The 16,258-nt window shown below is 40.3% G+C and overlaps 1 protein-coding gene across 1 annotated transcript in view; it reads right to left on the reverse strand.

Annotated features, from left to right (window-relative positions):
- Positions 1 to 16,258, reverse strand: part of LOC109472998 — a 54,423-nt gene that overhangs the window by 26,932 nt on the left and 11,233 nt on the right. Inside the window, exons 11-23 of the mRNA XM_019772868.1 lie at positions 15,860 to 16,009; positions 15,251 to 15,346; positions 12,915 to 13,028; positions 12,386 to 12,536; positions 11,807 to 11,982; positions 11,242 to 11,377; positions 10,745 to 10,828; positions 10,130 to 10,284; positions 9,648 to 9,763; positions 8,878 to 9,022; positions 8,499 to 8,588; positions 7,815 to 7,967; positions 7,383 to 7,478 (exon numbers count right to left, since the gene is read on the reverse strand). Coding sequence (XP_019628427.1) covers positions 7,383 to 7,478; positions 7,815 to 7,967; positions 8,499 to 8,588; positions 8,878 to 9,022; positions 9,648 to 9,763; positions 10,130 to 10,284; positions 10,745 to 10,828; positions 11,242 to 11,377; positions 11,807 to 11,982; positions 12,386 to 12,536; positions 12,915 to 13,028; positions 15,251 to 15,346; positions 15,860 to 16,009 — 1,662 coding nt within the window. The remainder of the gene's footprint in view (positions 1 to 7,382; positions 7,479 to 7,814; positions 7,968 to 8,498; positions 8,589 to 8,877; positions 9,023 to 9,647; positions 9,764 to 10,129; positions 10,285 to 10,744; positions 10,829 to 11,241; positions 11,378 to 11,806; positions 11,983 to 12,385; positions 12,537 to 12,914; positions 13,029 to 15,250; positions 15,347 to 15,859; positions 16,010 to 16,258) is intronic.

The raw sequence follows: 16,258 nt of genomic DNA on the forward strand, positions 1-16,258 counted from the left end.
AGAGAGAGTAAAACAATGGGATTCCAATCTTGGTATTTGACACATTGCCTACTGTTATGAATTATTCTATCCACCTGCCTTAGCAATGTGGCCCTGTTACTGGGACATATTCTTGACATAATTTCCGTGTCAGTGCACCTTGTATATTAGTCATGAATCTTGAATACTCATTATGGGTAATTAAGAAGTTGGTTTGTCTTCATTAAATAACGGAAGCTCAATTACGCAAATTCGTTCCTTTCTCTTCGAAAGTGAAAAGAGATCCAACAGCAATTTACCTGATACAAAAATATGTACTCTACATGACTCATTTGAGGCACTTGGTACATTCTAAATTCTTTCCGATTCTTTGTTGAATAGCTTGAGATGCAAAAATTGTTTTGTTCCTTTCATCGAGGTACACGACTTTCCTCACTTAGCTCAGGTGTAAATGAGTATTGTCCTGTCATGTATTTGTCCCCTGTGTTGGTGGCGGCATTAATATAAGTTGAAGAAACTTGAGTGTGTCGTCACCACGTCTGGTGATTACATGTTGGAATAAATAAAAAAAAAAGGTACGTTGTTAACACCTACCTCGTACTGGTGTCCGTACATCACGACCATTACTGGTGCGAACCTCACAAGGCCACATGCATGGATGGATTTGCTTCCTTTTGTCGGCAAAATTGTTTTTGACACACTACCTTCATCTTTCACAGGTCAACTTGTCTTTGCCAGAAGAAAGGTAAGACAAGGACACGTCCTCAAAATAGTACAGAATGCACTTTTACCCAGAGTTGTATAAAGACCCGACTATTTTGTTGTCTTATCTTATCTGCCATCTAACGCTATACTACTGTGCTATCTGCCCAAGCAATAAGAATGATGCATGTCTCTACAGTCGCAATTTGTCAAGTCTCTAGAGTGTTAATCAGGTTTCAGTGTGTTCATGCATTTAATTCTTTATTTGCGTTTCAAGAACAAGACAGAGAGAGATAGAGAGAAATGGACAAATAACTTAATAAAGCATTAGACTATTATCAAAGCAGTTCTCTATCTATCTATGGCAATCACTCGATATCTTTATTTGCAATCAGATACAGATTCATGTACAGGTACATATTCATGCACAGATACAGATTCATGTACAGATATACAGATACAGATTTTTCCGAGTAGTATGACCGTGTCAGTCCCTACACCTGAGTGAGGGTTACAGTTGACACGGCGGCCTTCGCGTGGGTTTGTTTAAGGTGGATAACAGGTTGCGAATCTGAGACCCACACACTTGGGCATCCGTCTTCCCCAGCGGATCCACATCGAGGGAGACGTGCTGGTTCCGGTTGGAATGCTTGCAGCGAGCTGCCGGATGACTTGGTTACGCTCAAGGTCCGCCTTCACTACGCCAGCCCGCCTGGCGCTGCTCTCGTCCGCCAGCTGAAGACAGCTGCCGTTGGAGACTTGTATACAGCAGTTATTGGACAGAAATATTTCTAGCTCAATTTCAAATAAATTTGGTAACACTTTTAAAAATGCTGGCAATTACCAGCTACAATGTATTCAACTTTTGTAAAACGTCAACCTTTATCAACATATATTACAAGCTCATCAAACACATGGCTATTTCTAGGTACTGTTTTTCTTTTGCTTTCGAAGTAAGGTATAGCTCTTTATCGTCCAATTTAATCTTGTATTCCCCCTACTCGGATTACCCTGACTGCCCATGGCTACTCTTTAATTTCTATCTTGTTTCTGATCTCTTGTTTGCCTGCACTAGACTAAAGTAACAGCAGGTTAATGGGACCTGAGTGTTAGATAACATCACATCCTTACTGCCGGGGGTCTACTAAAGCATAATTCTGGGCCTGGATGGTTTGAAAGTCATCCCTTTGATTTCAGTGTAATTCCGGGAGTTTAAAGCTGCATAGAAATTCGAGAGGCAAATTTTCTACGTAGCATAATATCATGTAGATTTACAAGTCCCCTTTGAGTATTACTTAAAGCTTGCTGTGCTTTTATTTGTACTATCATCCATCTTAAGTTTGTGAGTAACTTTTCACTAAGTGCCTTCTACTTTCAGATAGCACGACTTGTCTTAGCAATAGACAATACGCATGGTTGTGACTGGATACCACAGGTAAGCACGAAGTTTAATGACTAAATTTTCTCTTGTCTTTTTGGAGGTGGGTGTTTGGTACATATATATGCTTGTTTTCTGGATTTAGAAGTGCATGCAGCAGATGTTTTGTTACCGATTTGCAAGGCGAAAAAATGGTGACATGACCTGAAAATCAGATGTGAAAGTCATTGAAGCTAAGGATCACCCTTTGAGTAATATGGACATCTGAAAGGCAGAGTGGCTGTCAGAGCTTTCAGGGTTACCCTAAATCTTTTGCACACTTAAAGCCACCTACGGGAATACACACTGCAGAGTGATGGAAGTCGTACGCGTAGGAAACACAAACAAATGGCCGCCTAGTGAGGATTTATAGCTTTGTGAGCAGAGATCCCTGAGGACATTTTAGATTTGCAGAAATGGGTGGAAAAGGAGAGAAGATGGCTTCCAGCATCCTGACCCGGTAAACAGTAACGAGCTTCCAATCTTAAAATTAGTAGACAGTGTTCCTGCCTCTACAGGCCTCGAAATTAACTTTTATTCCTAATGTCCCGAAACTGTCGCAAAGATAAAATTCAATTGTCCTGAACCTGGTTTTTGGGAAGTATTGAATGACTTACGTCGATTAAGGTTAGACATCCAGGTAATACGATACGCCAAAAAGCAGTTACTCAAGCAACTGGATATGATTTTGGAAACGGTCAGACCTTTTAGCTAGTATCCATTAGCTTTCGTCAGTGACTATCTCTCAGTCGCTGTCTCTCAGTCACTGACGAAAGCTACTGGATACTAGCTGAAACGTCTGACCGTTTCCAAAACCATATCCAGTTGCTTGAGTAACTGCTTTTTGGCGTATTGTATGACTTCATCTTGAAGTCAGCTTTATTTTGCTTACATTTTGACTCCCAGGTGCACTATAAATGCAGCACAGTAGACAAAAAATGTTGGGGGGGTCTTTTCTGGAGCGCCCGGAAGTGTGCCTGATAAACAAAAGAGGGGCTGACATCCTATTGTTGATTATTTTCCTGTTGTCTACAAAAATGTCCCAAAGTGTCTTTTTAGTTGTCCCGGCCTATATTATAGTAGCCAGTGGCTCGTGGTAGAGGACCAGCGGGATGACTCCTACTTTGGTCTTCAGATGCAATAAGGAGAATGGGTCGTCTGAAACTTGTCTGCGAGGATCGGAACTTCTGTCCGCAATGACTGACAGACTGTACTGGGGACAAAACTTCACTAGCTGCACCTCATAGAGGAAGAATGAAGAAGAAGAAGTGACCATCGGGACACCGTTAATTTCAAGCCCTGACTCTCTAAATAAACGACACAGAAGCCGCTCTGGGCTTAACGGTTCTAATGGGCACTGTGGGAGGAGACGTAAGGAGTAAGTAGCTCTGATAACATCTGAAACCTGCCAAGCGCTCCTTTGGAATGTTGCTTATTGCATTCCTGCAGGGCAGAGTCCCATTTGTGGGACACTTTTGCCGGAAGACACACAATTCACATGGCTGTCCTTCATCACACACTAATAGCCCAAAGGTAGCCTCAACAAGAGAGGAAGAACTCAGTTCCCAACCAAGACCCAATCTGTACTTCAGTAGAAACTATACAAGAAACTAGAAGGTAACGGGTCCCAAATTAGGTTAGAAATTAGCATTTCAAGTACCTTTCCTAAATCTTGTAAACATAATAATCCAAAACCTGTAGCTGGGTGACATTTTATCTTCTTGTATTCATGTATTTAAAATATAGTTTTCTGAATCAAAATGTATAAGGAGAACAAGTATATATTACGAATCAACAATAAGCTAAATTACGCCCAAACAGTCACTCAAGCAACTGGATATGATTTTGAAAACGGTCAGACGTTTCAGGTATGTTCCACTCCCTTTCGTCAGTGTTTTTTGCGCGTTTATTTTTTACCTGGATGTCTAACCTTTACCCACGCAATAAGCTAAATTGGCCATCCCTGGGTTAACATGGAATATACAGGATATGTCACGGGATGTATCCCTGACCTTTGACATTAGGGATGAAATTGTCTTCAGGAAAATTGCCCATTCATCAGAAGAATGGATATTACATGAGACAAATTCGCCATGGGAATTGTATCCATGGTCCTGGAAGGTCGACCTTTTCTTCCGAATCGTGTTTTCCACGTCAGAAGGCATCAAGATCTTCCGGTTTCAAATTAATCGTAGCGGTCAAAACAACATCACGTCCATAGGTTGGCCTTCAAGGCTGGGTAAGAATTTGGTATTCCTGGAAAAATGGCTGTGTTACGGTTTCTTCACCGACCCTAGAAGACACCATTTTATTAGGTGACCGTTGGCAAGGCCAAAACTTTTTGATTTGACACCTGAATTCTTAACCCCATGAACCGTTATATCTAAAAGAAAATTCCTTTTTTTTCAATGCAAAAGCAAGAACGGTCCTCCATGCAACGTTGGAGAAATTCAGCCTAGACAAAAGAAGTCTCCCTACCAAGTATATTTTTTCTGGAGGGAAGTTGGAAACAACATTTTCTAGGACTAAACATCTTTTATTAGGCATCACAGGCGTAACAAATAGTTCCATCACGTTTGACCTGTTTAAACTGTTATATCAAATGTCTAAGGTAAGGTAATCTGTTTAAAAGTACATCTACTTGGCACACCAATGTGATGCATTTCTAAAAATACTATACTACGTTACAACAGAAATGTCATTGAAATCTAAATTATCCCAATAAAATGTACGGTGTTCAAGTTAGCATTAATTTTTGTTTGAAGCTTATTTGAAACAGGACATTTGACAGTTGAATGTAGAATGCTAATAACTTTCAAATGGATTTGGTAATTATTTCACAATTAGACCTGTTGCCAGCTAGTTCGGTTCAGTTAATTCTCATTAAGAGGTGACAACCATAATTTTCAATCAGTGAACCAGAAATTGCACCATTGCTGCGTCAAACAAAGGCAATTCTAACTCTCTAAGCACTCGTTTCAACACAGGAAAAATCCATACAAATAGAATTTTACGAACTGAACATGAAGTATTTTATGATTATTATCTTTATTAACATATGTGGATAAATTCTAATGCTTAACACAAAACTCACTTGAGGATACAAATCGAAGTACCAAATGAACATTTGCTCTCATGTTCAAACGGGTGTTGTCACCTTATAATGTCATTAACACCATAATTGACAAATGGCACGATCTAAGTGGTACTCTGTATAGACAAAACAAATGAGAAGCTATTCCGTATCACACCATCTCTTGGCTAGCTGTCAGGAGCTGATTGGGACTCGAAAAGATACCCCCTCCCCATTTCTATGACTACCAATAAGATTCGTACGTTGAAGATGTTCATCAGCCACGTAAAATTAACAGTTAGTAGAATATTCTTCAATCGATGACTGTTTGAAAGGTAAGAATCACATGCTCCAAATTTTCGTTGTCGAGTGTACAGAATACAGAGAATAGGGTTCTTTTTCAATTTGAAATCAGCCAAAAAGGAGTCAGTACTCTCTCTCAGCATGAAAACTAGTCATTACAGCCTCCAACACCATGGTAACATACAATTCTCAGTTTCAATACAATAATTCCTTTATGTTAACCCATATGCAGAAAACAATATGATTTGTACTTTTTTAGTATTTAGAGGTTTTTAAAGCATTGTTAAAGGATTTTTTTTACGATTTAGACCTTACCAATTGCCCATTGTCCTGGCTTAAAAGTGCTGGTCGTAAACCTCTGAGGAACTGACAAGTAGAAAGACTAGTTGCTAGTTTGACGTCATTCGTCACCGGGAGTGTCTGACACCTTAAGTGTGTAAAATGTTGATAAGATACATGGCGGGCTTTTAGAGAGAGGCAGCAGCATCTTGGAGTAATGCATCTTGACAATTGATCTTATTTATTTGTACACCATTCCCTGCTAGAGACTGGAGGTGTTTTGGAGAAAGTTTGTGTCCAATCTTATTTATACTCTCCAAGCAGAGGTTTGGGTTTGGGGTTATTTTTGGCGTGTTTAGGCTTTTTTTATCGGGGTTCCTTTCTTGCACTTTTTTCCAACTCCAGTGCGAAAAGGAATCCCGAAAAAAGCCTAAAACATGCCAAAAATACTGCCTGCTTGGAGAGTATCTTTACTGATTAAAGATCAGACTTACTGTAAGTATATAGTTTTCAAGTTAATCTACTCACACTTAATTTATAAGATGATTAATCAAATTGAACGTTTTGATACCTAGTTCCTTCTGGCTTTACTACATCAGTCTGGTTTAAGTCAGAACAACGATTTCCGAGGATGAAGCGCCATCTGTCGACCAGGCAGTGTATGGTAAGCAGAAGAGATTAATGGATGAACGAGCGGATGGCATACAACCTGGCAGGATTCGATCCCACGACCTCTTGGATGCGAGCCGAACGCGCTACCGACTGCGCCACACGGCCCTATAATTTCATACATATGTAAGCGTTGAAAAAAACAAACATTTGAGGTATACGTGCAGTGCAGATTTTATTTCATTTGGCAAACAGAATCCCTGCGAAATTGTTTCTTATTGCTATGAATAGATTTACCGCTGAGACTGGCTCCTGGGAAAGCGCGCACGCGGGAGCCCCGGTAACCTGATACCCTTCCCTAGGAATTAGTAGCACTGTACCCTCACAGCTGACAGCCGTGTATTGTCGTCAGAGTTTCACCGCATACCAACACTGCTTTGTACCCGTTCCATAAAAAGGTAAGTGCAGTGAGGATGTGGATATAAAATAGAACAGCAACCTGGCTTCATACCCTCTGCATATGTCATAAGACCCAATGTGATTGAAGCATTTCTATTACTATGTTTAAGTACCTGATTACTTTGCATTGTGAACAGGAATACTTTGTCGAGCAATAGTGTAAAACAAAATCAGTGCGGTACAAATGGCACCCCTTGTATAAGATGAGTTTCAAACATCCATGGCGTTTTAAGTATTGTTGAAACGGTTCCGAACACCCCATTATAGCATTTTCAATATTACAAACAGAGGAATTGTATTTTCGCTTGTAAGGTTAATGAAAAAAATCAACATCACTAGCATTAGTCATTAATTGAATCTTCATTAGTCAGTGTAGCCCTTGAGGAAGGCAACGGTGGCTGCGGCACCTTGCTGTAAAACACATCAAAGGAACATCAATAATCTTGAAAGTGGTTATTGTGCATACGCCAAAAACAAGCAAAATGTGATTTGTAAGAGGCACTAAGAACAGAATTTTGTTATACAAAAAAAAAAATACTGGTAGGTAGATGGCGTACGTACCTCCATAAGAAAGTTCATGTCCTCCGGAGCCATGTCGAAATCCATGGTCTCCACGTAATCCACGTCAATGCCGATAGTTCTCTTCACGTCATTCTCCTGGCAGGACAAGAATGTTGATTGATGAAGAAAAGGTAATAAACAATGACGATTTACGTTTTCATTCTACTTATAAGCTTATACCTATAATGCCAACATGTAGAGTGTAAATTAGTTTTTGTAGCAAGTATTCTAGATTTTTAAAAATTACCGTTGAGACTGGCTCCACAGAAAGCGCGCGCGGGAGCCCCGGTAACCTGATACCCTTTCCTAGAATGGTACCCTCACAGCCGTGTATTGTCGTAAGCTCTTCAAGTTGCGCTATTGACAGCGTGCATTGAGACAGATTTCGTGTTGACATCATGCATATAAAAAAAACAAAACAAAACAACTCACGGTGGGGCCGCGGCTCTTGCCGAAGAAGTCGAGCAGAGAGCCGTAGATTTGCAGCGGCTCCTCGATGTGCCTCTCTCCGAGCACCTTGTGTTTAAACGTCTGCAGGACCGCGAAGTTCGCCATGATGCTCTCCACAAGGTGGTTCGTGCGCTCCTGGTTAGAGAATGGACAATGTTATAATTTCTCCAACCTTTCGTCATTTAGAAGATCACCTATTAGCAAAAAACTGCATTTCTACTAAGATCACAAAACCCACTAATTATGTAGAATGTGGGGCTATTCATTATCCACTGCCTTCAAAGAAGAAGTCGAACCCCAAAATAGCTAGCGTAGTAGTAGAAGTAGACGTTTTTCCAGACAGTTGTTACCTGTCTCCTGTTACTGTATTGTAATGAGTATTATACTTGATTTTACAAGCAATTAGCCTTCGGGTATGATCTTGCAAATGAAGTTTATTGTTAACCTTCGCAGAAGGAAAATATATTGTTTTTGCTCAGTTTCGTCTTCCTCTTCTTCTCCAAACAAATAAGGTCAATGACTGACCTAGACCATAAGTCTGTCATAAATCTATTTATACTTTGGGACTGAAGATGCGTACCTGTGAGATCAATGTGTTGATACCAAACAAAAAATAGTTATCCCCTCGTTTGTTGTAAGTATCGATCTCATGTAAAAAAACCTCACCTGCCCCTTATACTTCGGGAACAGTAGATCAAAAGCCTGCTCGTTGCTCAGTTCACCTAGAGTCGCTCGGAAGGTGCCTGGCTCGAATACCTGGAACAAATATTTAACTTTAAAATCAGTTACGACTTATATCAGGGATATAATGACAGTGACAATTAGGTTTATGGCATGCTTCTGTCCTGCTTCAGGGGTCTCCAGCTCATAACTTTGACATAAATACAAAACTCGCTGATGCACTCCACACGTTCATTGCCCAATCAAAAAGATTCTGTGCCTCTTCCAGCTGAGCCACACTAAACATTCAATTGCTGTACAGTTATAAAATAATTTTAATTACAGGTGTAAATTATTAGATAATGTTATTTGTGTATATATCTACCGCCATGAAGTTGTCCTTCAGGTTGTCCTGGTTGGAACGACTGTACACCTCGTTCACCTTCTGTAACTTTTCGAGGTTATCCTCGAACCGGGCCACTTCCCGGGCGTTAAACTTGTCTCGTTCTGCCTTCTCCTTCAAGTACTTTCTGTGAGCGGTTATAAAGGTTTATTTGTTTGTTTATTTAACCAGGATATACATGTCGCCAATTGGCGGTTTTCAAAGATTCCTGTGGTCTTACACAAGTAAGGTGTCTGCGATGGCATCATTAGTATAGTTTACATGTAGGCATGTGTAGTTTCGTCCCTTTCTATGTCTCGTTCCGTATGTCTTTTAGGTTGACTGTCTTTTTCCTACTTTTTTCATGTATCATTTTCATTATAGAAAAGAAATTTAGAAATTATTTAGAAAAGGGCCAACAACATAAATGAAATGAAAATAAGTCTAATGCAAGATCGAAGGATCAAATTCCCAACTGAAGCAACAAAAAAAATCATTTTACATTAGTTTGTATAGCTGCAGTAATTACTAAGATATGACGTTCTAATACCTGTAATTTTACTTTTGTTTCATCGCCATTACCTGCACTTTTGCAACAGTGCAAAAGTACCAGAAAGATATTTCATTCATTCATACAAGAGCTGGATGTCACCGGAACTTACTGGAGGGCCTGTGCATGTATGCAGCGTCCATGCATCGCCATTATGGTGCGAATGACTGATTGATTCATGTATGTATGAGTATTATGTATGGAAACATTTTCTGTGCCTTACTTCGCTTTCTCCGTGTCCGGCCGACGTCTCTCGAAGTTGCTGTCTTCTCCCACCAGTTTTGTCAGCCGGTCCTGGAACACCCACTGGTACGCTTCCTGGTCAAGCTGTTCAGAGAACTGGAGACGGAGAAATCACACAGCTTTGATTGTGTCATTAAATTTAAGCATGCAAAATTTATTTGCTGTAAGGCAGAGAAGTAGACTAAGTGTCTTGTCTGTCTGAATGTGTCTGTCTATCGATTTCCCACGTTATGGCGTAGCAACTCAAAACTGTCGACTTGAGGTAAGTCATACACCACTGACAATGAATTTCAAGGCAAAATGAACAGACGAAATCGGCATAAGGGGGTGTATGCAAGGAGAGTTAGCCGTTCATATAGTAGTCCTGGAAAGTGAACTTTAGCTTAATCCTCCTGGCCAATTATTATCATTAGTTATAGCGAACTGATTTTTTTAGTATTTGATTACGCAGAACGTCCTCACCAGGAGCATTCCCAGGGTCTCCTTCCGCTCCTGGTTGCTCCCGCCGAAGCGCTCCTTCTTGTTCTCTGGGCTGAGCAGTTTTTTCACCTCGGCATCCGACATGTGTCCCAGCCGCTCTTTGAACGTGTCGCCCTTCTCCATGGACAGCCACCAACCTGGGGAGAGGTAGACAGATTTTTTTTTAGTTTTTAGATTGTTACTGTTGATTAGATGGACAGCCACCAGCCCGGGCAAAGGTAACATTTGCAAAGCAAATGCAATGTGTTTACTAGCATGAAATCTTAATTCCCTGCAAAGTGTTTGCATGGTATATCAGAACATAAAATAAATTAACTGTTTATTCTTAATGAAACACATCCACATAAAATACATGATGAGCCCTGTTCAGCTACATACTAGTAATGTGAGCAAAAATATTTTGTTATCTTACAGCGTTTCTGCATTTACTTATACTTGTTCTGCCCTTAGAAGACCTACATCGAAGGTTGCCAACTTAAAGAGAAGAAGTCGAAGATCTTACACCTCCAAGAAGTAGTCCTTACGATACGTAACTCGTAAATTTCTTGTTTCATTCCCATAATGAAAGAAAAGCGAATCAGTAGAGATAACTCTTACCATCGTAACAGTACACAGGAAAGTTGGCCACCAGACCGCCGTCCATGTACTTAAACCCGCCGATTTTAAACGGCTGGAACACAACTGGGAATACAAGAAAGTTCCTCAAAGAAATGATTATACAAATGACTGAAATTTCAGTTTTTATTTATCTTATTTTCTATCATTTTACCCGGGGTTGCCCAGGGGCCTTTACCATAAATACTAGTAAAAATACAACTAGACAAGTATACATTAAGTCACAAACGAAACAGCAACTTAACATATAATAGAAATAATGTTATATAAAGTATGTAGCCTATAATGTATGTCACGTATGAAGCTGTGGCTATCCGAAATGTTTTTCAAATGGCAACTTAACATATAATAAAGAATAATTTATGTTGTATAAAGTATGTAGCCTATAAAAGTATGTTACGTATGAAGCTGTGGCTGTCTAAAATATTTTTGACAATTCATTTCTTTGAATTTTTGACGTCATGAAGATTATGACGTACCTGGAATGGACATGGACATGCGCACAGCCTCTCGAATCTTGGTAAGAGGCGTGGTCTTGACGTGGAAGTACGTCTCCTGCGCATACTCCATGTTGTACGCCACGATACACAGCTCATGGCCTAACGCGTGGTACAACTAAGGAAGGGATGGTAGGAATTAGGGATAAATCTACTAATATAAATGCCTTTCAGTTCTCATTTGGGATTTGGTGATATAATTTTTGGCTTGATACAACTTAGAAAAGAGGTGGAAGGAAGGTGGTGTTTTCCCTTTTCCTCTTATGGAATCATTTTAGAAGGCCTGCATGTAAATTTATGTTATATATTTATATGTTGATGATTGTACAGCAAAGTAACCAAAGGTATTGTTTCTTAAGATGCTCCGAGTAGTAGGATAGAATTTATAATTTGTTCTTCAAAATTGTCTTTTAATCATGAATTGAAAACTGCATAATTAACACATCTATAAAGAAGTTTAGAAATACAGTAACTTTAAAGGCAACGCATTGAAAAAATTATAGAAAGCAAGCAAACGATACCACGGAATAGTTAAAAGAAAACTAACCTGAGAAAATGTGACGTCTTTCCCCAGGTCTTTATGTTGATGTTTTGCGAGGTATTTCTGCAGGATGCTCCCCATCCATTCAAGGAACCTGTTTCCGGGATTGGCTCCGGCGTCACAGATGACGTTAAACCCCATCCCGATCTTCTTAAACACGCCGGGCAGCGGGCCGCCGCCGTCTGGGGGTACAGGGGAGGAAAAGATATTCACGGTAATCCCCAATCGGATCCTAGGGTGACAAAAAGCAGTATAAAATTGTCCAGCCAGTATCCATTCGCCAGACGGCCCATACACCACCGAAGGGTGCATCAGGAACCCTAGGGTGCGAATGGATACTGCCTGGCCAATTTTATACTGCATTTTGCTACCCAAGGATCTGTTTGTCGATTAGTACATGGCTGTATGTAATAATAGGTATACAATTTACATATATAAACTGTATCTATATTGTGAGAAACAAAAGGTCATAATAAATGGATATGAATATATAGATAGATAATAATTGCTCAATTTCAAAAACATGCACTACTATACAACTTTTTTATGTTTGAAAAATTTATATTTTTATGTGAAAAGTCTCACCGATCACGACTTTCAGCATGTCCACTTCGCTCATTTCCCTCTTGATTTCCTCTGACGTCATCCCTACAGCCAACATGGCGGCGGTGATGGCTCCTGCACTGGTGCCCGCAAACCGCGTGATGTTCTTCATGATTCCAGCGTCTTCCAGAATCTGAAAAAAAATCATCACAAACACTAGAAAGGTAACAATTGCAAAGCAAATGCATAATGTTTACCTTCGCGTATGACCTGCTTTGTTAATTCTTACTCAAACACATTCACAATGCATACATGTACATTGTATATGGTGACAGGAGTCCGGAGCAGACCGTGAAATTGCACCATTGTGTAACCCAACACCAGTTACCATGGTGACAGACATCAACAAATCAGGTCATTGGTCAGGTCAGAGGTCACTGGAGAAGAAGAGGAAGAAACGGAGCACAAACAATATGTTTTCCTTCGGTAAACATTATAAGATTTTGTATATGGAATTCAAGTTTAAAAAGTTCTGTGTTTTTATTTCCGAAGTATGACTAGCCTTGCTTACCTTAACTGCTCCGACGTACGCAATGCCCTTGGCCCCTCCCCCCTCCATGACCAGGTTGGTGAATGGAAACTCCTTCCCGGCAAAGACGTCTCCGCTCGCCTTTGGAAGTCGCACCTCGGAAGTCTTGGAAGCCATTCTTACGATGTTCTACCTTCAAAATGTGCCGACACAACATAAAAAATTCCGCGAATTTCTAAATCGCAATTTTTTTTTTGTATCAAACCCAACCCTCAGTTACGTTAAACAGCCTGAGGGCTCGGTGACCTGAAAATATCGGTCTATTTCTAAATACTGTGCGATAATCGGTATCTGTATAGCCGGTATAACCGCCTTTCGGCGTAACACACCAGCTTTAGAGAATAATAATTAAGAGAACAATAGTCCAAATGCTGCAGAAATGTTCATTAGAGCTCACAGACCGTAATTACTTAATCCTATACATTAAGGGGTGTGTTGTATCCGCCATCTTGATTTGCCCTGTTAAACTCGTCACCTTCCTAATCGTCCGTAATCACTTTTTATATTTATTAGTGCCTTAACTTGGACTTAAAACACCGTCACAAACATAGCTTGACAACAATTTTTAATATAATTGACAAAATAATGGGGAAAACCCACCTTTAAAGTGTAAACATGTGGCAAGAGAGGCTTTCTTCGGGTCGCGGTTCGGGATTTCGACAAACCAGTCTGACAACTTTTTGCGCCTTACTAGGTTACGTAGATTCAACAATGGCAAAGGTTAGGACTGGCGGCCTGCGACGGATCAAGTCATAAATTATGTCAAAATCAACCAGACGCTTCGAAGCCGTTTAAGTTCATCCGAGTTTAGCCCAGTATATTCATCATTGTCCATCATTTTTGCGTGTTTGTTTTTGTGTTTTTTTAAGGCAGGTTTTTGTGTATTTAGTTGCTTTAAAATCTGCACGCAAAATCCGCTATCGTTATTATCATCTTTACTGTTGTTAGTATTATTTGTACCAAAGTTATCATAGTTATTACAGTTGTTTTGTTTTATTATTTACTTCTTAGAACATTGTTAGTGATGACTTGTTTGTGTCATTACTTGTATTGTAGATTCATGTATGTTTGTATCTGGACAGGGGGCGTGTTCCTCTGTCCTGTCTTTGTGACAAAGTTCAAATAAATAAATAAATAAAGAACGCGTTACTTTTCATATTTAGCTTACAGTCAAACCTCATATGTTTCTAGATTACAAGAAGGAAAGACAATGGTAAGTCTTGCAAACCGACAAGCTTTATTCAAGTTGCTGCAAATCCGCAGTAAGGTTTATAAACCATGACGTATACGTTTGACGTATAATCATTCCTACTTCCAAACTTTGCCAAGTCATTCCACTGGCACTGCATTTTATACTCCCTTATCAAAATGATTCGTAGATAGAACCTGCTGAAACAGTTAATAAAGCCATATATTTCTATTATTATAGTACCTTCTCATCTCCACGATTCACCCACAAAAAATGAATGAAAACAGAACAGGCAGACACATGAGTTTATAACTTTCCCGCTAAACAGCAGAGCAAAACCAAGCAGCATAGCAAAACCATAGCCTTCTTGACATGCATGTCGTTGGTGATCTTTTTTTGCGCACAGATTAACAGTTAGTAGAATATTCACCAATCAGTGACTAGATCACCCCATACCCAAGACGTGAGTAGACGTCAAACATTTGGAGGTACATGTACGTGTTGACTACCTTTCAAAACAGTCACTGATTGAACGTCGAAAATTTGGGGGTACATGTACATGTATGTGTTGACTACCTTTCAAAACAGTCACTGATTGAAGAATGTTGTACTAACTGCTAATAACATATGGACTGTGTGGACTTGTTGTTGGAAGTTGTCAGGCTTCAGACTGGTACTCCCTCAGGAATGCCACCGCAGCTGCAGCGCCTTGCTGTTGGGCAGACAGAAAAACAAAAATATGAACATACTCGATAATATTGTATATTCAATCTGAGCTAGTTTTAATAGCAAAAAAAAAAAAACGTGTGACAGGCCGAATAAGATTCCTAAACGGGAACTATGCGACCCCAGATGTCTTTCTGAGGGACGACTGCGTGTGCGAGATGTCGGTTAGCTTGAGGAATGAATCCACTCTACTATATGCTGTGTGGTGTTTCAATCCAAATGTAGGCAATAAAAAGTAAAATGTGGCTGTCTGATGCATAGAATTGATTTCAATCTAAAACTCATTTTGCTGCTGGAAAACAAAGAAATAACCGCCACTTTGCAAGAGAAAGCTTGGATTCTTCGGCCAGGAAAGCAACGCTATATAGAAAGGTATAAAAGATACAAATCGAGAAGAACTCACGTCCATGAGGAAGTTCATGTCCTCGTGTGCCATGTCGAAGTCCATGGTTCCCACGTAGTCAACGTCTATGCCGATGGTCCGCTTCACGTCTTCTTCCTAGTAACAACAATTGACATGTTTATTAGATTTTACCGTATCATGCCATAAATGTAAAGTAGCTCCATAAATTTTTTGAGGTCGCAGGAGCATTTGGTTGTTAATCTACTGTGTCCAGGACTTGGTTTTGAAGTCCATTTTCCTCCTTCCACCACCTTTTACCTCCCCAACCAAAGTCAACTATACCCATTTTACAAGTGGTGTGAGAAAAGTCGAGTAGAGAAGCGCATTGTCACAGCGTCTAGCCAGTTATGTCAGGAATTGAACCTCTGACCGCTAGTGTAGCCACTGTTTATTGATTGATCGATGGGTACAATCTTTAGCATGTGGCAGCGCAACTAAGTAAGTGGCGCTGAATTGTATGCTAGTGTTAAAAACAGAGAAACAAATATTGCACAGTAGACAACTAAATAAGTACTATATACTAAATAAGCTTAACAATATCGCATAAGTAAGTAGGAAGTAGGTAAGAATCGCATGTTTAGGAGCAAGCTTTTGCTTTATCACACATACCTCAAAGGGTTCGTTCTTCCCGTAGAAGTCCATGAGAGCGCCGTAGTACTCCGAGGACTTGGACACTTTCCTCTCGCCCTGGGACAGGGTCTTTGCTTCCAGCACGAGCCAGTTGTCCATCAGGTGCTTCAGAACGTCATCAGAGGGATCCTGAATAAATGACAGAGTTCAAAACGCTGTAGACATTTCTAGCCTGCGTTAAAAAAATCTCTTCCGCCACATTGCCAGGGCGGAACCACCTCTTGAACTAGGCTCTCTCGTAAGAGAACCGCCTCCTTCGACCTGGTCCCGCCCTAGAGGGAGACCGAGGCGCACATGGACGGACCTGCTGTCTACCGACCTACAGGCTGCAGGACTGGACATCACCTGGGTAGCAGCCGGAGACAGGCAGACCTCGAG

This window comes from Branchiostoma belcheri, unplaced genomic scaffold (assembly GCF_001625305.1).
Source record: "Branchiostoma belcheri isolate BF01 breed outbred unplaced genomic scaffold, Haploidv18h27 scaffold29, whole genome shotgun sequence".
Classification (NCBI taxonomy): domain Eukaryota; kingdom Metazoa; phylum Chordata; class Leptocardii; order Amphioxiformes; family Branchiostomatidae; genus Branchiostoma; species Branchiostoma belcheri.